This window comes from Cygnus atratus, chromosome 3, assembly GCF_013377495.2.
Source record: "Cygnus atratus isolate AKBS03 ecotype Queensland, Australia chromosome 3, CAtr_DNAZoo_HiC_assembly, whole genome shotgun sequence".
NCBI classification, from domain to species: domain Eukaryota; kingdom Metazoa; phylum Chordata; class Aves; order Anseriformes; family Anatidae; genus Cygnus; species Cygnus atratus.
This window is the reverse complement of record NC_066364.1, coordinates 31,466,647-31,489,466: the sequence shown is the minus strand read 5'-3', so window position 1 is coordinate 31,489,466 and position 22,820 is coordinate 31,466,647. Positions and strand designations below refer to the sequence as shown.

The 22,820-nt window shown below is 36.6% G+C and overlaps 1 protein-coding gene across 6 annotated transcripts in view; it reads right to left on the bottom strand.

Moving 5' to 3' along the window:
• Window positions 1-3,158: 3,158 nt before the first annotated feature.
• FAM135A (family with sequence similarity 135 member A) overlaps window positions 3,159-22,820 on the bottom strand; it is an 82,589-nt gene continuing 62,927 nt past the window's right edge. For 3 of the 6 annotated variants that reach the window (XM_035542918.2, XM_035542919.1, XM_050709548.1), the window contains 5 exons: window positions 21,350-21,447; window positions 15,495-15,646; window positions 13,873-13,983; window positions 6,120-6,233; window positions 3,159-4,923 (listed from right to left, as the gene is read on the bottom strand). In XM_035542918.2, the coding sequence (XP_035398811.1) occupies window positions 4,718-4,923; window positions 6,120-6,233; window positions 13,873-13,983; window positions 15,495-15,646; window positions 21,350-21,447 (681 nt within the window). In that variant the 3' untranslated portion in view covers window positions 3,159-4,717. Of the gene's footprint in view, window positions 4,924-6,119; window positions 6,234-13,872; window positions 13,984-14,094; window positions 14,144-15,494; window positions 15,647-21,349; window positions 21,448-21,854; window positions 22,043-22,820 lie in introns of those variants that run through there. The other 3 variants (XM_050709550.1, XR_007707962.1, XR_007707963.1) reach the window with 3 other exon arrangements.

Below are 22,820 nucleotides of genomic sequence, written 5' to 3'. Positions count from 1 at the left end.
TTGGGCGCTGAGGGAGGGGCGGGAAGCGGGAGGCCGGTCAGGGCGGGTACAAATAAAAATCGTTAAAATACAGCGTGGGAATAACACGCGGAAGGTAGCTGGGACGTGAGATCTCCTGGTCTGAGGGAGGTGTCCCTGCCCGCGGCAGAGGGGTTGGAATTAGATCGTTTTTAAAGCCCCTTCCAAACCCAAACGATCTATGATTCCATAAGGGAATTAGGCTTGCACCACAGCGTTGATTTACAGGCTGGCTTTGTCCTCATAAATTAAAGGCTGTAGAACTTCAAGGTTGCCATGCCTTTCCCCTTTTTTCCCCTCACGTAATTGTTTCATTATTTAATAAATTTGACCTCTCTCACCTCTTTCTGCACCTGAGTAGGTAGGAAGAAGGCAGCAAGAAACCGAGCAACACAGCCCAGTCACTGACCCAGAAGGAGTATTTCGGACCACATCTTTTAATTTTTCCAATCTATACACTGAGAAAGTGCTCTGAACACTCTACAGTCAGTACAAACCTAAGCCTGGAACAGATAACGTCTGGGCATACAGGGTGGAGTTCCAGTTATTTAGCTCCAATTGATTTCTTTTGAGCATACTAACATTTTTGTCACACTCCAACCATCTCCATCTAACTTTGCTCCTCCATAAAAGAGAACTCAAAACTCTGTCCACAGATACAAAGCCACAGAAGATAACTCACTCACTCAGCCATTCATGGAGATGGAGTCTAAAATAGCGTTTTGTGTTTGAACAGTTTAAGAAAGTAAATTAACAGCCATGCTCCGCTGGGTTTATTGCGCTACAACTGGCAATGCCTACACGCTGAAAGTGATTAAATTTAACTGACTGCCTTCTGTGTGACATTTTCTCAATAAGCTTCTTGTAACATGGTTAATTGGTCATTAGAGACTGAAAATAATGGGAAACGCTTTACTTTATTCTAACAGCAAGATGCTGAGCTTCTAGACTAGAGAAAAAAAAAGTAATACTGGTAGTTCGTGCAGGAAAAATGCTCTTCTGACCAAAAGCAGCAAGGAAAAAGCCCACAGGTCTATGACAAGTTCGACAACGAATCATGTATGCGCTTGCTATCATGAAATCCTTACCTTAAAAAATACTCATACCAAGCTGTCTGTAGGTACCAAGTAGCAGTAAGCTCTGTTGATTGAGAGCTTAAAGCAAATCCATGAAAATCATGCTGACATGCATTCCCAAATGTTAAGGATAAAATAGCAATGTAGGATTAGTTAGGAACTATTCTTCCACCAAAAAATAAGCTGAGGTCTTCAAAGCATTATTTTATATGCTTTATTAGTTGTATTCCTGTAAAAATGCAAAATGCACATTTTACTTCTCAATTGTGTATTTCTAGATCCTGTGGTTGAGAAGGTTGTGAATCTGAACATAGGTAAGTACAAATTTAGCACGTGCCACAGGAATTTGCCACTTCGTGATTAAAAGAAACGTGTTGTTGTTGTTTCCATCCCCCCATTTACTGATCATTTCTCTCTCACTCTCCAGCTTGCCTTGCAAGGAGGAGTCAAACAATATTGTATTATTTATTTTGCTGTTCTAAAAAGCAGGGAATAGAAGACTTGGAGCTAACATATATACTCTGCCAGCAGGTCAATTCAGATAAGCCAGAACATAAGCTTTCCATGAGTGCTATCAGGAAAGCACCACATCCACCACTGTCACATGCCACCGACAGATGTGCCGATTCCTAAGGCACATCCTAAGGAAATGCTCCGAGCATTTCCTTTCTGATCAAGTCAAGAAAGCTTAGCTGTCAGAACAACATACCTGGTTGGGGCTGTGCTGATAAGATTAACTTGGAATGAAGAGTGTTTTGTGGCTACAGAATAAATTTTCCACCAACGTGGAAATTCTTGGCTCTGCTGCAAAGCCTGTTGACTTCCACAATGATCTTTTTTTCCCCCAATCAGTATCCAGATCCGTAGGATCAGAACGTTTAATTTGGATGGAAGATTCAAACACAAACCAAGGAATTAATAATTTATATACACTACACACAAGCAAAATTTCAGATACAGTCATTTTACACAATGGTGTCCTAATAATATCACAGGGAGCTTTGTGAATAACAGGAGCAACATACTGCCTTCAGGGATTGAGAGACTGGCAGCTCCCTAAAGGAGTGAAAAAGACCCTAACATTTAACTCCCATTCTGTAAGCAGCATCTGATGCAGCCTAATCCTCTGTCAAGTGGTTGTAAAATACCTGCACGGAGGAGAGGTTGCTATCACCACAGGAAGATGAAGCTGATTCAAAACAGAAGAGGGGAGAGATGGAGCACTTTATGGCTGCTTTGGATCACAACACTGAATTAATTATGCATATGAATCCATACTCTTATCTAGTAAATAGACAGTAGAAAAACGCAGGAGTAGGGGGAGTATGCTGTGTAACACGCACAGAGTTATCCAAAACATGGATGAGTGCATGTGTTGTTCAGACAGCAACTGCAAGCATACCATACAGTTAATAAATGCACTTCAAGGACACACTGGGGTCATCATGCCACTCAGTGCTGTCTTACAACAAACAAGTAGTGGCCATTCCTTTGGGACTTCAAGATGTCAAACAGCCCCCATGAAGGCTACAGTAGTGAGAGGGCTCCCAGACTACAGACAGACTGCACTGGGCAATACACATTAGGGGAGAGAAAAAGAAATTCTCTTCATTTGCCCTGTTCCATTAAGAATTTACGTGCAAATATCATATGATTTTCTACACCATCCATTTCACTTAAAAAACAAACCAGATTCAAGACTGCTTAAATGAATGGGCTCAAGTATTAAAAAAGAAGTCAAGAAAAAAAGTGGCTACAGTGCAGAATATTTCTGCTTTGCTAATCACAAAAGCATGACGTATGCTTTTGGATTTCCAGAGAGATCCAACAAAAACATTTTTCAATAGTGACAGAAATGTCTAAATAGTTCCATGCTCACAGTATTTTAACTTCATCATGGTGAATCACGGAATATTTTGTAGATCTACCTCCCTAAACTGATATTAAAAATTAAGCTACTGGAATACTCTTAAACAAAATACAGTCGAGATATCAGAACACAATTTAAATATTTAAAACAGAGTAGCACCGTCATAATATACGGAACATTAATAAAGCTAGACATTGTTAGAGGGGGAATGTATTTAAGGTATCTTTGTGTCATAAGCACTTGCCTAACCCAATTCTAATAAAAGCCTCTTAAGTGGACACATTGCCAAGTTGCAGGTGCTCAGCTGAAACTTGGAAACCACAGAGAAGAAAACGGATTACAAAGACTGTATTAACAAACCATATCAAATGCAAAACCACGTCATTATAAACTCTTATTGCTATATTCATTTCAAATAATACAAAATTATTAATTATATGCAAAAATGCCTCCCCAGAATTTTGGTAATTCGCAGAAGATTTCAGTTTCTTTAATTGCTTCCATTAGAGCCATTTGTTCATTTTATTAACACCAGATGCAATAACACAAAGCTAAAAATAAACATGCATTATACAACAAATTTATATTTTTCAAAAAAATGTTCATTACAATTAGTGAATGCACAATGTAACCCCTTTTTCCCCCCACCTTTAGTGAATTATTGTTTGAAACAGAGAAAAGGGAAGGAAGGAGAAACCAAACATAATGCTATTCAGCACCAGTAGAAAGTCAATAGACCTTTAACATTCCTGTATATCAAAAACATTTTATCTGTATCACTAAACAGGTAAAGTTTACAATATTGTCCCAGTTGAAGATGTATTGGTTTCTATTTACAATACTTTGTAGTCAATAAAACATTTTAACAATATTTAAAAATTGATTAAATTCATAAAAGTATTGCAGAAATTTATAACATTTACTTATTTTATGTACATACAAGGAAGTCCATGTAAAACTGTCCATGTTCATCTGAAGAACTGACAGAGTAAGGAGCAATTTTAATACAGTTTGCAAAACCCCAATTATTTGAAGGCAGCTATCATTAAACATTCAAAAATCCTTAGTTGCCATTTGCTTCTGAAAACTAAAGTTCCAGTAATAAAATCGAATATGTAAACTAACATGTTTTTGAGATCAGTAGAAAATATATTCCCACAGGCATAACGTATTTAATAACGATGATAATGACTTTGTAGAAAACTGTTAAGATGTAGTGATATCTGAACAGACAACTCACTAACGGTCTTTGCGAGACTCAGGGATGTAGTCATTTTTCAAATACCCAGTATTTTAGCAGCTCGTTGTGTTTCCAGTTTAAACTTCTTGCAGTGCTAAAATACGACGACTGAACGTGTAATACCGTATCAGAATTTTTAAATCCAATTAATTTTGGCATCTAAACCCTCTTGCAAAATGAGCCAAGCAACATTGACTTCTGTAGTATAAGAGCCCATAATAAACAAACTGAAAGTACACACTGTGCTTTAATCTCCAAATAATCAGGTACCCCAAATTAAGAAAAAGTAATAGAAAAGTAAAAAGAATAAAATAAAAAAAAATATTGCACAGCCACATTACCTAGAAAGTAAAGTTGATGTTAAAAAGCCCTAAGTGTGGATGATATAAATTATCTTCCATATAAAAAGTATAAATATCTCTTAAAATACAGCTGCAGCTATACTTTAATACCACACATTATTTGATTCATCTGTTAATGAGGTAATAACCAAGTCTCTTACAATGCTTTTCTCTACTGAAAATATTTTAGGGCAGCAACAAGGAAGAATTTTTCTAAAAATATTTCTGAATCAAGAACAGCAATGTGTGCAGCTCTCCCTATAAGCGAATCTGCCGTATTGGGCAATGCGTTAATTACATTATAACGAACCAAATTACATTCCTTATTTTGAAGAACTGGCAGAAGCAGGTTCTGGATCATTTCAGCATAAATTGGTCCTGCAGAGGAAAATAAAAATTGCACTGCGTGAATCACCAGGAACAAACACAGTTCTATGACCTTGACCTGAAAATGAATGCATGCCAGAGCGCTAACAGCATGTGTTACGCTGCTTGTCTGTTAAGACTGAATACAGTTTAATTTCCTCAGATACCTGGGAAAAATAATTTTATTTACTTTGCATTTTTTTCTTGGTACATTTATAGTGAGAATGTGCTTATCAGTATTAATGTATTATACTGGCTACGTAAAAGGTATTTACTTGTCAACATATAATATTAGAACGTGAGTGTGCTAGGATATCTCAACTGTAAATACAACAACCAACCATCTGAGGCCCCCAGCTCAGGAAGGGTATGGAAGTATTCAAACAAGTCCAGAGGAGGGCCACAGAGATGATCAAGGGGCTGGAGCACCTCTCCTACGAAGACAGGCTGAGGGACTTGGGGTTGTTCAGCCTGGAGAAGAGAAGGCTCCAGGCAGACCTTATAGAGGCCTTCCAGTACCTAAAAGGGGCCTACAGGAAAGTTGCGGAGGGACTCTTTGTCTGGGCAAGGGGTCGTGATAGGACAAGGGGTAATGGCTTTAAACTAAAAGAGGGTAGGTTTAGATAAGGATGAAATTCTTTACTTGGAGGGTGGTGAGGCACTGGCACAGGTTGCCATCCCCATCCCTCGAGGTGTTCAAGGCCAGGCTGGATGGGACTTTGGGCAACCTGGTCTGGTGGGAGGTGTCCCTGCCCATGGCAGGGGGCTGGAATTAAATGGTCTTTAAGGTCACTTCCAGCCCAAACCATTCTGTGATTCCACGATCTCTCAAAATTGTAAAATTGCATTTTCATTCACTGCTAGTATTAAGCCTCAACTAAATAAAGCCCACATGCTAGAAGCTACAACTGGACATCTTCAAAAAATGAAAGCTATCTGTCCTCCCTATTCGTGGAGTAACCCATCAGGGGCTGTGTTTGTCCCACCTAACTTTCAATGAAGTTTATAAGCTAGAAATGTATTTAGTCTCATCTTTTGCAAGACATATTAAGAAAGCAATTCCGTTCTTATGTAGATTTTCTCCACTACTACAGAGTAAGCCCAGGGTGTCTAAAGACGTAGCTGAGGTGCCTGAAGCACTCAAAATTAAATGGGATGAATCTGAAACCTATAAGCTTTCATCTGAGTGGTCTTTTTCCATTTATTACCTGATTGTTTATCCTTTAAAGCTGTTTTACACATCTCAATGCGAGCGGAGTGATAAGGAACATAACGATCTTGCAGAGATCCTACTAATACAATGTTTTTGAAGTAATGAAGACCTACAAGAAAAGAGAAGAAAGTATATATTATAATGAATCACTTGACAATTACTACAGACTAATTAAACATTTTACAGCTGAAGTTTGGCACTGATTTATTATAAGACCTTGCATGAAAAGGCAGAAAGAATTAGTTACAAAAGACAGAGCTACAGAATAATTAAATTTTGAGTACTGGCCTTTTTCTCTGTACATATTTTAATACACACATACAGACGTGACTCAAGTGTGATGTTTCCTATTTAACCAAAATCAGTACGGTTTAAAACTTTCTCTGGCTTCTTAGACTGGAGGAGATGTAGGAATCGAGCGCTCAATTTCTGGCTGACAGAAGGGAGTAAAGGCTCTGCATTGCTTAACGAAGCCTAGAGTTGAATGGTGCCTTGTCTTCTCCACTGATGCCCCAGTCAACAGCGTAGCCGGGCCAGGATTAATGCCCAGCATAAATATCTATGCAGTACAGCCCAGGAGTGCAGCCCATCCAACAAAAAATCCTTCCCTTTTACCCGATTGTTTCCTAAGTTTCCAGTATTTTATAGACTCTGTATGATGAAGGCTACGTGTCCAAACCAAGTCAGTTACAAAACCAATGTTGAACAACCTCGATATATGAGAAAGTAACTGGACCTGCCCAGATTTCAAATAAATTGATAAATAAAAACTCTGCATATCTATAGAAACATAAAGAAAATCCATCCAAACTAAATCCTGTGCTCTTCAAATATGAAATCCTGTTTTTCTGTTTGTTTGTTTTGGCTGTTGTGGTTTTGAGAGGGTTTTTTAGTTTTGTTTGGTTTGTGGTTTTTTGTGTATTTGTTCTGCCTGTGACCACTGCAAAAACAATACTGTTTCAGCAGATCAGCTAAATCACTGGAATCTTTTATTTGACATCTGATGAAAAATGACCGCAGCAATCTTACACAAAGATGCAGATACCAGTTCAAAAACCTAGTACTAAGTTGAAAACAATGCATTTGGAATGAATCAAAGACAGGAATTCTCTGCAGGCTAATCTGTAATCGTTTTATAAATTCCTCAGGAATCTACCTATCTCGAATTAAGTATTTTTGATATGAGCTTTCCCTAGAGAAATATGCATTAATTCATATAAAAGGTACAAAGAAGTGGGTTGCCTAGAATCAACCTGAGGAAGGAAGAAAAGTCCTGTGGAATCTTTAGAGGAATAGCAGTCTACATCAATCAACAGTTAATAGTCTCTTTTCAGCCTCACATAAAACAAAACCAGAATTAAAACAAAAATAGCTTAGGACATCACAATTTAATAAATTAAGCATCCCCCTTTTGGTCACAGTGACTCATTTTTTATGGTCTATATAAAAATAAAAATAATAACTTATAATATCTCCTAAAAATAATATAATGGACTTCCCTTTACTTCAGGTATGACAAATATAAGGAATCTTTCCTGAAGTGTTTGAGGGAATTCTTCAGTAGGAACAAAAAAGGCATACAGGATATTTCATAAGCATGAATTTTATTCTTTAACCATTCTTTATGTTTTATTTTTGTTGGTGGTGATGGTTTTTTTGGATGTGTCTTTGTGCTTATTTTGAAGAAAAATGTCCAAGTCTTATGCTTTGGAGTTGTTTTTTCTGACATGGTTGAATACAGATGTGCACTCCAAGAATGAAAGGAGTCAAATAGTATATATAAAACATACAGAGCCTGGCAACAACCCCTTGGATGTCTACAACATGAGACAACTCAAACCATTTGTCAATGAGAAAAAACTGCACGGTGTTCAACAGCATCTTTTCTGCTCTCCAGACAGTCTGTGAGACTACTCAGGGCATGGGCTTGGAATGATCTCTAATATGGAAGTGTGCAGTGCTAAACTTAAGCATACTTGTGGACAAATAAGAAATTTATCACTATCTTTCTTTTATGTAGATGTGAAAACTGGACACCAGTCATCTTTCCTTGTTGTTCTTTCACTTACTTCCTAGACTTCAAATATATCCTGCCTTTAAATTGGAAATTTTAGAATAGATTGAGAACAAGAATAAAGCTCTGTTAATTCCTATGATCCTTATCTTAATTTTCCCTCTGGAAAGAAACAAAAATAATAATAAAAAACAACTCACCAGACATAATACAAGATCTATCACACACACCAGAAGTATTAAAAACAAAACAAAACAAAACAAAAACACAGCCCAAACATAAAATTATTCTAAGTAATCATTGAACCAATCTCACTTGTTCAGCAAAATTTTCAGCTACTGAATTGGGAACCTAACCCCAAAAATCTCATTAGGCCAACATTTTTAGATTGCTGTAGTTAGGCAAAATACTAGAAGATTAAAACTGAATTCTATCAGAACAAAATATATTTGAACTCATTACATCACCTCATCTGCAAAACAGATCACATTTTTGCAGAGTACTATAAAAACACTGATGTTTTCATTAACTAGAAAGCACTGACTAAATTTTTCAACAGGGTTTGAGATGGCCTGCAGAAAAATAAACAATCCAAGTGAAAGATCACTGTTGAAATAATAAGTTTTGCCCCATACAACAGAATGTTCTTTTCTGCAGTAACAAACCTCTTCTAGGCTTTCCAAATTTTTATGATGATTCTCATCACCTAATGGAACTTCATTTTCAGTCAAAGTTAATTTAAGCATACACAGAGTGCATTTTCTATCATTTAACCATCTTTCCATTCATGTCAGTGCATCAGTGAATGATAATGGCATTAGTCATTATTAATGAATATCTAAAAATTCATGGCTTTTTTTTTCCCAAATAATTTGTCAGGTGGAAAAATCTGTCTGGAGCAGTAGGTATAGAGACCTGGCAATCCAAAACTGTCTACAGTCAGAGAGAAATAGTTTTCTTATATAAATTCCAGCACCAGAATCAGGGAGCCTGTAAATCTAACGCTAAGTCTGCCCTCTAGCTGAAGTCAACGTGCAAGTAGTGAATGGAAAACGATGCCACTGGTAGAATGGGCTCGTGATTTCCTCTGACACTTCATGACAAAAGGGATAACAAAATTCCATCTACCCCCCTTTAACTCAAAACGAGGCTTGAATTATTTGCAATGGACAATATACACTGTGGATACCACAGAGTTCTTGAGCATAAGGAAATCAAAATCACTTAGGATAAGCTTCAAAAAAAATACAGCAATCTGATTTTGGTAATAAGCTCCCATTTTGTTTAGGAATATACTAATCACAGAATCCTAGAATAGAATAATTTAGGTTTTAAGAGACCTTTAGAGATCATCTGATCCTACCTACTTTTTCAAAACAGGGCCAGCTTTGATGTTAGATCAGTAGCTCGCCTCATATCTGGCTGCTTTGATTTGAATGAAACTTCTCCATTTTGTCAGGGTACTGGACTGTAAACATTTCCCACAATTCTATCAATTCACAAACCTGTCTGGAAAAAGGGATCTGAAGCTTTGCCAAAAACGCAGTCTGAAAATAGACGTCAGAAACTCGCAGTGAAAGGCAGCTCTCTCTCCTGCAGGCAGTCTTCTGCACTATTTTGTGAGGTTAGTACATCACACACAAAGCTGGAACCATGGCCTAAAAATTCACTCTCCATAATAGACATCTCAAAGCAGAAAACGTCAGCCATGCTTATTCATGGCTTTTCTGTTGTTAACGTGGACATACACTGAAACCCAAACAACTTTCCTTTCCTCCTTTCAGAGACTAGGAAAACATGTGTTTTTAAAGGGGGGAGATAATGTAATAAACAGATCAGAATTCTGCTAATCAAGACCTGTGGAAGTGCTAAGACACATGAATCTAAGCCCACCTACGTAAGTACAAAAATACTCTGAAAGAGACCACAGCTATGCACTCACATTTGTGAGCTCTGTGGGATAAAAGGAACAGAACCGTAGAGCAATCCTGTTGGTATGAGGAATCCCTCATCCATCATAATGCCCATTTCAGGAGAGTTTACTTTGGACCAGCTCTGTCTGGTCCCGTGGCTGGAACATGCATTGGCTGTTGACGCTCACTCACTGCGCTCTGAAGCAAACAGGGATGATGAAAAGATTTGCTCCCCAGTGCAAAGTGCTGATGCAGGCATAGTCTACGACTGACTAACAGGACTTAAAAGAATACATAAATAAAGCTGAGGAAAAAAAACTCACAGCTCCAAAGTTCGTTGCAGGAAGCACTCCTTCCCGCGAGCAAACAGTATTTTGAGGTTTTCCCTCTGGAAGCAAGTCTCAGCAGGGCACGCTTCTCACATACACGTTCTTTATAAGAGAACTAGTTCTGTCTGAAGTTCTGGAGTCACTCTATTTGGGAAGTCCTTAATTCCAAATGACCTATAAAAATTTGTATCAACTTGGGATCTACCTCCAGGGTCTTCATTTCTGATGTCTGAGCTGACTGAGAAGCTCAAGTTTCTGTCAGCAAAGACCAGCTGATGGAACTGGACTCTGCTTTTAATACCCGTACTGAACAATGTGCTGGAGTTCTAAACAAGGTATTCACACACAAAAGATTTGTCTGAAACCAAACTAAAGCCAAATGTTACGCATCCCTAACACTGTTCTTAGACAATCAGAACGTCAAAACCAGCCGAGCATCTTCAGTTTTACCTGAGCTACTGCCTTTCCACTTCCTCAGGCAAAAACTACAATGTGTTCCAATTGAAAAAATAATGTATTTGAAAACCCTCATCAAACCCATATCCTTCCTCAATCTGTTAAAAGAAAAAAAAAAACAAAACTTCTGATTTTTTTGGTGATATGCCAATAAACACTTAGAATTTCATATACTAGCTAATTCTTCCATTTTTTGTTAGAAAAAAAAATGAAGGTACAGTATCGCTTGTAGAATTTGAGCATGCCCAATTCTCAGAGTAAGTGGAAGATTAGTGGTAGGTTAAATGGAAGCAGAAATCAGAAGCTGTGTAAATTCCCGAACTTGTCGCTGAATCACAACATGGTGCTGTGCTGAGCAATGCATCCATGCACTGGTTTCAAATAATACTTCACTACTTACCGGTTATCCTTTTCAGGACAGGTCTGTATTACAACCATTTTGTAAGTTTTATGGCAAATATTAGGTGTTTAGTTACAAGAAGTCTTCTTTCCCACTAAGCAGACAGACCATACTAATGTCTAAAAGCTAAGCAATTAGAAAATAATACTACGTATTTTTTATTTTTCTGTCCAAAAATCTCATCAAGTTAATTTCAAATAACTCCAGTCTTATTTTTTGTTGAATAATTAATACTGCAACATGAAATTCTGTTTACACAGAACACAGTAATTTTCATGTGTTTTTTCATCTGCGCTGCTACAATTGTTTTTGTATTGAACAGCTTGCGTGTCATCATAGCTGGCAACCTGCTGTAATTTCTTGTCGCAGTATGAAGCTAACAATCATTTCCAAGACCCCAGAAGTTACCAGACAGATTGTGGCTGCTGAAGACATGACAAGCAAATTTTAAGGAGATTGTTGTTAAAGAAGATAATTCTTAGAAATATCATTACGAAGAAACAACAGCAGAAATCTCAATTTTCCACCAGTTAAAGCCAATATAAGTTGGCCTCAACTGCCAACATAAAGTGATCAGTACTTCAAGTAACTTAAAATTCAGGAATTATTATAAACTTGAACTCTCTTAATATTGAATTATCCTACTACTTTTTTTTTTTTTTTTTTAAATGAACAGATAAGTTTAGATTTTGCACCTTATCAGCAAGTACCAACGATGGTAACTGTAAGAAATAAAATAGTTTTAACTTAATAACTTTTGAATGGTCATGTCCAGAAAGAAAATATCTTTTTTTAAAAAATAACAATCCCATCAGAAATTGCAACATATTTAAGTCTCCATTTCTTCCTGCTGCACCCTATTATTCTTCAAAATAAAGATTGCTTTTCATAGGGTAACTTATTACATGTCCCCCAAAACTATTTTGTTTTCAGAATTCTTGAAGATAACATAAAAGTGGTCCTTCTACGGTTGCTTCAACAACAAGTTAACTTTTTAATATTCTTTCTGCTTTGACAAAGACACTTGGTAACTGGGCAATAAATGAGTTGTATTGGACTTTAAAAATATTCTACAAGTATAACACTCCATTAAATGCAGAGAAGCAAAAGTAGCTCACAGACACGCCTCATAAAATGCTACAGAAAAGCAGATACTTAGTTCATCACTATCATCATTGCTTGTCAGTTCCTATAATTTATTGAATCAATCATTTCAAAAAGCACTTACAATTTAAGAATCAATTCCTATTTATACATCAGAAAGATATAAAGAGGATTGTTAAAATACCCTGTCTGTCATTCTGCCTTGACAATTTAATTGAAAATAAAATGTATACGCTCCCAGACTTCACTTTCTAAATGAGTTAACTGTATGCTAGATCTGAGGAAATTCTGCAAACAAAACTCTTATGTAGACGTACTTGTACACAAACAATCCAATGAACACATTCTAAATCACAGATATCTATGTTTAGGTGGATGTATTTCCTTTTAGCTTAAAGATACTAATAACAAGTAATGACAACAACAACTTCAGTTTGGTCACTTAGACGAATCACTCTTCCAGCATATAGTTTATATTTATCAGGCATAACACAACATAGGTATGGTTTTCATCAATGTTATTTGCCAGAAAACAGTACAAACTAAATTTTGCACCAGCTATTTTTAAAACAAACAAACAAAAATCAGACCACAACTAATGACAATAAGCACCTAGTGCTTGAGTACAAACCATGTGTTCTTCACAAGTTCACTTTTTATCTCAGAACTGGATAATTATCATTCAGTCCTATCACAGGATGAATTACAATACATGAATAGCAGGCACTGTAACAACTGGTAAGAAAACTTTTTTCACTTTTCACTGGTTGCTTTAAAGAAAATCCTACCAAAAGATTTTTACAGCGAAGCAAAACTGAGGTAGAGAACTTAAGGAACTTGAGTAGAATAAGCTCTGGGTGACTATTCATTCAGCAAATACTGATAGACGGATTTAAGTTGTACAGAGGAAGAGCTGCATGATTTAGACAGGAGGGATTTGTTTACGACATATCTATCATTTCTATTCTTACTCTGTTCTGCTTCTTCCAAGTCCTGTAAGTTTTAATACATCAAACATCACAGGAACAAGGATGTCAGTCTCTTGCTGCCCAAAGCTCTCAACCAAATTTCAGATGTAACAAGCTACTACAAACATTTTGACAGAGAAACGTGCCCAAATTTTCCACAAAACATCATGAGCACCTTTGGCTCCACAATTGCTTGGCTGACAGACATTTCAAAACACCTGTCAAATGAACCCTCAATAAACTTTATGAGGTGTGAAGGTACTTGACTCATCACACTGCAATAACTAGCTTCAGAGGCTGAAGAGGAAGCTGACATATACAGTGTACTGGCTGCACTCAAAACAGACTCATTAGTTAGGAAGGAAAGTCTAAATGTAATGGTCCATCTCTAGAAAAAAAAAAAAAAAACGGTTTACTGTTTACTTACTTGAAGAATATGGAACTAAAACCAAAGTAACTTAAAAAAACTGAAACAAGAGCTTGCTGGAAACCTTTTTTCTAGGTTTCCTGTTCACATTTACGCACAGTGGTCTTTAGAAGACACCCAATATTAACAAAGGTTACCTGCTTTTTTACTAAGCTTGTATAAGAATGTTTGTCGTGGATCTGAATGGTCTCGACACGTCAGCTGCAATAAAGAGCCAGACTTCTTCCACTTCTGCATAAACCACAGTCCTGCAGTGTAAGGTACAGTATGAGTATAGATCCAAAATAAAATATGAAAATTAATATAAAGTATGTAACATACATACATTTAGCCTCTCAGGTGTGACTGTTCTATTTTTCATGTCAGCGCTGTCACACTTAGGCATTTTAAATTTTTATTCCTTTTTTTCTTGTCAATATGTATAATAAAGCATGAAGACCATTATTTCAACTAATGTACATGCCCTCCTACAAAAATAAGTATACTTACAAAAAGTGAAAATATATCACTGTTAGACATAAGGCAACGTACAAACTATTTCAATAATTTATAGAATATTAGAACATTTTGATGTTGAAATATATATCACTAAACAACAAGCATATTTTTAGAAATCTGAGAAATAAGCTTTAAAGCAGCACTGAAATCATCATATATAACCAGGAAGAAGAATATAACAAAAGAAGCAGAATTTTCTGGGAGGAAAAGCATACTAATACTTATTCTATGATTTTGTACCCTCTTTACTGGTCAATGAGCAAGTCAACTGGCTGTTTTTTCAGAAAAAACTTACATCCCTTGCAAAGCAGAAGAAAAGCACACAACCAAGTCCTTATAGCCTCAAGAATTTCTTTATGTGCTGATTCAACCCTCAGGGAAATAGTTTTTTTTTTCTTTTTTTTTAAATAACAATTTACTGAAGGTCTTTCTTGGTATTTTCTAAAATCTTAGAGTCTGCTTCCATAAAGTACCATCATAACTGCCATTAGCCATCAATTCCTGTTAACTTTTTTTAAGCCCATCCTATATGAGTTAAAGGTTTTTCCTCTTTTTTTTTTTGTTTTGTATGAAGCAATTGGACAATCAATAAATAAGCTGGCACCAAATGAAGTAATTTTCTTCATGATTTAGCGTGTACACTTAACAGTTTAATGAGCATATTTGTATTTACTGAAAATAAGGGTTACTCCGTTTGCTTCTGCACCCTCCAAGGCAGGTGGTAAACTCAAACAAATTTTCATCCTTAATTTATTTTAAATTTGTATGCTACTTGAAAATATTTTCCAGAATTTATTTGAAAAGCATTTTCTACAAATTCTCCTAGAGCTATATTTAGTCTTCAGAAAAACAGACATTGACAAGACACACATCTGCAGGAACATACTGGATAACTCATGGGCATCCAGCCTTTCCTCTTTTGTTAATATAAGAAAAGGTTGCAAGATATTTTTGAGAGAGGAAATACAGTACTAATGGTTCAGAATTGTTTTACTGCATCTTACCTACTTGCTCTGCAGATTAAGTATATTAAAATTCAGTCTATAATAAATTGAATTCAATACATTAAAGCTAGAGTTTCTTTAAGGTGTAACAAAAAAGCCTGAATCAAACATCCTGGAAAACTCATATGTCAACCATCTTCTGCACATCCTTCTATTGATACTTTACTTTTATAACCCTGCACACTACATATAACTGCTAAATGAGTTTCAAGGACAAAACCTTCCCTAAACTTATACTACCAATAATAATATTATACCTGTATTAACAAGAGCACTGCTGTTGTAGAGGGTACCAAGATGTGGTCCAGACAGAGACAGGAAGGTGTGAAGTTTGTTGAGGTAATATTTAAATCGAGGTCTTGTGAGCACTGAACGGATTATTAAATTACCCAGTGAATGTCCAATAAAGCTGTTTAAAAAGAAAAACAGAATTTGATGGCAAGCTTCTTATTTTTTTCTTTTAGACAGCAAGAAATAAAACTGGTATCATAAAATGCTGAAGGAGCATAGGAAAAAAAATGATAGTTTCCATTCAAAAGCCTGTATTTTAGGAAATAATAGAAACACAGCTCTTCCATACATCCCAAGCCACACAAATTCATTAGGAAAATGTTCTGAGCTCCTTCAAAGTTATTTTAAACATTGTTTTTGAAAAACTGTGAAAACAAACTATCCTTTGACCAACACCTCCCACCCAAAATCAAGATTATTGCTGGGTCTATTTCCCTTAGCACCAACTATTCAGAAAATATTTTGAGATGTACAGGACTGAATAAGTCACAACTTCAACATGTGATGACATTCAGTATCATAAATGCATGAGAGTTACTGAATCAACCTGCTGGAGAAGGATTCCAAAAGTGTACTCCTATAAGGGGGAAAACCATTACTGAACCAAATCTGAATATTTTAAAGTAGAAGCAACATCTCAAATCTGCTTAACAGTTTGACCAAAAAAAGTGATAATCAGCTTGAGCTAGGCAAATGAAGTTATCTGTCTACCAGGAGAATATTACATTTAGTTGTTTGCCTGGTTAATCAAGCTAGAGGGAAGATTGATAGGGCTCTTTAACTTAATGTGGCTATAATTATTACTTAATCTGAGTTGCCTGCAGTCACACCTCCAAATCTGTACAAAGCATTTCTTTAGCAAGGACACTACAAAATAAAGCATTTCTAGTTATTATGCAGTCATGCTTACAGATCCCTGCTGAGGTAAGGACCACACTAACTTAGGCACCGAGTTAAGGAGGATATGGTACAGGCAAGACAGACAAAATTAAAAGGAAAAAGTTGTCTTCCTGTTTTACAGAAGTAATTTCATGACTTGGAGAGAACAAGCCACCATCCAAAAATATATGGGAAATCTATGCTAGAACTATCATAGCTGAATTACCTAACTGCCACATTATATCCGTAATATCACCCTTCTAATATGCTTTGTATCACTGCATTCTTTGACAAAAATAGCTGCAACAAAGCTACCAATATCTACATAAAATACACTGCTAACAAATTACTTGACTATTCAATTTCTTCCCATGCAAGAACTATTAGCTCTGAAAATTCCAACGTAAAGCTAAATGAAAAAAATCAAACATTAGGCCACAGAATTGCAGAGCCACTCCTAAACTCTGACACAACTGTACATTTCTGGGTGATGGAATAGGCTACTTGTTTGTTACCAAAACACAGTTTAACAATATATGCATATTTTTTCTGGTCACTTTTACTATTAGATTTTCAAAATTGCTGCAGTATCAGAAATTCTTTGCCAGAGCCTGCTGTTTACCTAACTTTGAATCAAAAAATATGTATCCTCTGTGTTGTCACAGTCACATTAAAAGCTCAACAGGGGTGTGCTTGAAAACTAAAATGCTGAGTTGCTTAATCTCTTGAATACTAAGATTTAAAACTATTCTCTTAGTACATCATGAAGACCATACAAGAAAACCCAAACTGTAGGTTATTATTATTATTTCTTTAGGAACAAGAAAATGCCCACAGAAATTGAGTAAGTTCATCCTGCAGATGGTCTGCACCACAATTTTTAAACCGGAAAACAAAGTGATCCATCAGTCAATCCTATCATCCTCAAGAATATGGGCATACCTGAACCAAAACTTCAGAAACATGAAAGACCCATTTGAGAAGAAAAAAAAAAAAAACAAAAAAAACATGCTTGCAATTAGCTATGTGAACATATTTCAAAGATTAAACATTTCTTAATTTGTAAAGATCTTGAAAAACAACAAAAGTTACTGTAATGTACTGGGTTCAAACCCAGGTGTTTAGGTGAACATGCAATAAGCCTTTAATAGGTTTTTCTAAGAGAGAAAGGTTCAGGAATTTTCTCAAATCAAGTGTAAGAAGAAAGGCTTTGAAAAATGCAAGACAAAAACGTAACTCATGCTACTCATTGTTTCAGATACGTACAACTGGGATGCTCTGAAAAAACAATGCATTTCTGAACAGCAGGTGGCAATATTACTGTCTTTTGAATACAAGGTATCACTAACACAACACACTAAACGAACAGAATTATAATGTAGTATTTATATTTGCTTTATGCCCCAGGTTTCCAAATTCAGATCATACTGGGAAATTACACACAGTAAAACCTTGTTTTTCTGTGTTAATGCATGAAAGATCATGTCCAAGTATAAAAAATTATGGAAGAAAAAGATATCCATCAAAAGCCATAATCAAAAAGAAACAAAAGAAATTGCTGAAACAATATCAAGCTCAGGAACTCTATCTAAAGTGCCAAGAGGTACATGAATAATAGGGTATATATACCCTATTGTACGTCCTTTGTTTATACTCTTTCCCTAAACATTTATCTCTGGTCACCATGAGACACTGCTGACTGGGCTAGACAGAGTCCAGAGTCTGACTAGAGAACAGATGTTTTCACGTATGCAGAGCATGAAAAATTTCCTTTTTTGGGGTGGGGGTCAGGGGTGAGCCAAAGTTACTTAAAAGAGGATGAAAAGTTGAAAAATACATTGAGGCCAAAGTCCAATATAGGCGATCAGAAATATATATAGGACCATACATGAGGAAGATGGTTTCTGAAACTATGCTGCAAAAGCATGTCGTTCATTTCCTAGTTATATCATGACCTGGAAAGCCTTCCATCCTTACAGATATTCAAAACTTGAATGGCTATAACTGAGCAATTTCGAAGTTGGATCTTTTTTAAAGTAGATCAAAACCTGATCTAACTTTTAAGGTGCCACTCATATGAGTGGGTAGCTGGCCTAGATGGCCTTCAGTGGTCCGTTAAACCAAAAAGTATTCTGCGATTCTTCATCCCTTTCTTTTTTAAGAAATAAATTGCTGTTGGTTTCAATGAAGATTCCAGTTCACTCTTCCTAGCCACATTGATCTAAGAACAAAGATTTTGTTCAAAGCAAACCAATGCACTTGCTGGTGGGTGTATGGGTACGGTAACAGGTATTAACTCTGATAGTACCAAACATGTTGGTTCATTAAGTTGACAATACAGTATGGCTCAGGGTTCTGATGGTACATGGAGAGCCTCTTATTATCTCAGTACAAAAATGTAGCACGCTAAATATGACTTTGAAAGCACGAAGCTTTGCTTTGACTGGCCAGTACAGAATCTCAGCATTTCTTATGACTTGTCTTGGCCTGAGGTGATTTTAGTTTGTTTCAGGTGGGACAACAACTGTCTAGCAGTCAAGGAACAAGTCAGGTCTGAAGTTAGTTTAGTTTCTCTGTAGTTTCTAGTAATAACATATAGATGTTCCGTGTGGATTGAAAGGTGTATCACCAGAATAAAACACAGCATGGAAGAGTGCAAACACAGCTGTCATATGCCTGAGGTCCCCAACAGCCAATTAATGGTCACTGCAGAAGCACAGTCTCATAAGTCAGGAGATAAAAATGGTGTTAGGGACAACAGAGAACAGAAAAACTGAGTAACTGCATAACGATGAAAAGAAAGATCATGTGGGCAGACCAAAAATACGAGAAAATAAATCCAGGCAGACCCAAGGCCAAGGGGGTAGAAAATCCCACCAAGAACACCATTCTTCTGCCAGTGAAGCCCCAAATGCTGATGTCTGACTGTAAGCCTTTTGTCTCTGTTCTGCTGAAGGAAGAGAGAAACCACCAACCTCAGGACTCTGACAGCTGCTGGAAGGAGAGCCTAACACCTCAGAATCATAGAATATCCTGAGTTGGAAGGGACACACAAGGATCATCGAGTCCAACTCCTTGGTCCCCAAAGGACCACCCAAAAATCAGACCATGTGTCTGAGTGCGCTGTCCAAATGCTTCTTGAACTCTGGCAGGCTCGGTGCTGTGACCACTGCCCTGAGGATCCCCTTCCAGAACAGATACTACTTACCTCTGTGTATAAGGTGTGCTCCATTTTGCCTATAGCAAGATTTTGGACGTAAAAGAGCAGGCTTTCCTAAGACAAGGCACTTCCCAGTCCTTTTTGCCTTATGGCATCGTTACAGGTCTGGAGGCTGATTTCTAACTTGACTCGGCTATTGAGTACCACTTGTACAGAGAAGATTTCCTTCAGTACACAGAAGATTTTAGAGAAACTAGCACCATTCAGGAGAGCATGGCTAGCTAGACAAAGCCCACTTCCTTCACAGTGGGACAGCCAAAATGAGTTAGGAACGCAGTGGCTACTTCAATAGAGGTTTTCTCAAGAGTACTTTCCTGTGCTTTCTGGGTTATCCCTTCAAGGACTTGCACATAAGCACATCTTTCTGAAAGACCTCTCACGCAGCTACCAGGAAACAGCTGCAGGATTTGCTGATAGACATAACTTTCTCTTAAGAAAAGCAAACGTTGATAGATGGAGACTTCTGCTTCGTGAAGCCAAAACACAACTGTAAATCTTGAAAAGGAAGCTAAAATAAAAATTGCAATTTCTTTTTTGATCAAGTGTCAGGCAATAAATGAAGCTGAAAAAATATTTACAAATCAAAAGTTTTATGAGAAAATATGCAGCAAACCAGAAGAGACTTCAATTGTCAGATATGAACAGTGAGAAGGAACTGGGTGGATACATCCATCACTGCCTTCTGACCACAGGAAAGAGAAAATATCAGTGTGTGCTGGTGGGTACAGAAGCCTCCGATGTCGAGGGTGCTCACACGCACTCTGTGTAACAGACACAGTCACACAATGCCTTTTTTTTTTTTAAATCACCAAATCAGACAAAATTAACCATGTCAAATCTCAAAATATTAACATTTGTTTAAGAATTGAGATGACATTTAAACATGTTAGAAGTTTCCTCTAGCTGAACAAGGTCTATAAAATACATGAGTACGCAGAAACTTGTAGGATATGCAACAGCAACCAGTGAGTCAAAACCCACTACAGAGGGATAATTTGAGGATGTCTAAGCAAATGGGTGAAGTTGGACATTATTTGCTCCTGTCATCTAACAGTGAGCTAACTCCAGCTGTGTCAGTAAGAAAGTCTTCCCAAACGGTGCACACTACTGTGAAAAAATAAACAGAACAGGTATACCTTGAAAATAACTAAAAAAGGGAAGAGGAATCCTGGGATAAGCCCTCTATATGAAGATGCAAAACATGCTTTTTAGCAGATGAAACAATCAGAAAATCAAAATAATGAAGCATTCTTCTCATGCAGCTTCCCTTTAATGTCACGTGTCACACTGAACTTTCCTGTAGGAATGACAAACTGCCGCATCATACTTGGTGAAGAGACTAAAACCAGAAGAAAGATAACTTGATCTAGAAATAGCGCTACTGTGGTTTCCTTCTACTTTCTCAAAATATTATCAGTTTTACCACAGACCATTACCACACAGGATCTCTGAGAAGGCACAGGACAGCAGTTCCGGAAATGTAATGAGTAACTCACTCTTCCCTACAATCACCAACAGGACTCAGTGAACTCACAATACTGTTCAGTTTTATTTCAGCTGGGAATTCCCTCTCTCCTCCGTCCTCCTTTTCCCTATTCCTCCCCCTTCATGAATTTCTCTTTCCCTTCTCTCTTGTGGCCTGCTTCTGAGCATCACAGTTCAGAACAACAAAGGGCTCTACTGTTAAGTTTATTTCTATAAATAGTATAGAACAGATATTACCTGATTTTTGAAAGGGTTAGATTATAAATTTGTATATACTGTATAATTTCATCTAAAAGGCGATCTGTCATGGAATCAAAATCAGCAAAGGTATCATTCTGTAAAATAAAAGAAATAAAAAATAACAACTGTGTTTTCTAATGCAGTAATATACATTCTGCATTCAGTCTGAACTCTTATTCCCCAGTGTTTCGATTAACAACACACATATAAAAGCATTGATATCAACTTTGAATACAAACACTACAGCTAGGTATTCTCATTTTTTCAAGTTTTTTTTTTCTTGTAACACTTTGGAATAAAGCAATATACATTTTATTGTGAGACTACTTTCTTCTAACACACCAAAACAAATCTTAACATGACACAACCAGCCTTACTTCCATACCTTCCTCTACATATAATCTTATCTTTAGTGAAACTGAAGACCCAACTACATATTCAAAACTAAATCACACTGCCCATGAAATAAAAATATGAGACAATTACTGCAACAGCAGAGTCTACATAAGTGTTCTTTATTCAAAACAAAAAAAACCTTTAAAGCCTTATTCCCAATTCATAGCTGATTCTCTACAATGATTAACAGTAAGAAATTTGAAAAGAGGTAGGCAAAGCTTGCCTAAAACTTTTCAACACAAGTTCAAAGGATCTACGCTATAATCTGTAGTGTTCAACATATTGATAAATGACCTGAAAAAGGGAAGAAGGAGAATAACAAGACATCAGAGTTTGTAAACAAAACCAAATATCCAGGATAATCAAATCTAGAAATGACCAGAATTTCAGAAGAATCTTATAGTACTGTATGACTGGGTGATAAAATGGCAAGAAATGCAAAATAATATTACACAGGGAAAAACAGCCCTAAATACACATGTAATCAATAATCTGTATATCTGTGTTCTATAAAATAATCCACAATAGAAAAGTCAGGAAAGAACAGAAAATATCAATATACCATTTTATAATTTCACAGTGCACAAACATCTTCAATGCCCTGTCAAGTTCTGACCAACCTATTTTAAATGACAAGAAGTTTGAAAATGGGCAGAGAAGGATATCATCCAGGAACTGTTGCACAGGTGTTCCTGAGAAATACTAAATGAAGTAGGCCTCTTCAGTTGCCTCCTTAGGAGGGAGAAATTATACTTGTTTAGGAAATACTTGATTAACTGAAGCAGAAAATGGGGAATAATTATTGACATTTTTTTTTCCCCCAAAACAAGATGTAGGATTGGTTTAAATTTCTTTGTTTGCAACTGAATTATTCATGTATACGAACCATGGAATTAATCTCAACTGTATGCTGTGTAAGCTGTAAGTAAAATCATTCAAAAACAAATCAGCCAACATTAAGCAGAGACGTCCATCAGTAGCTATTAGGCTCAGTGGTCTCAACAGATTTCCCAAATCCCAAAGTTTCAGAACTGCTGACTGCCAAAAACTATAGTGCTATAGAAGAGAAACC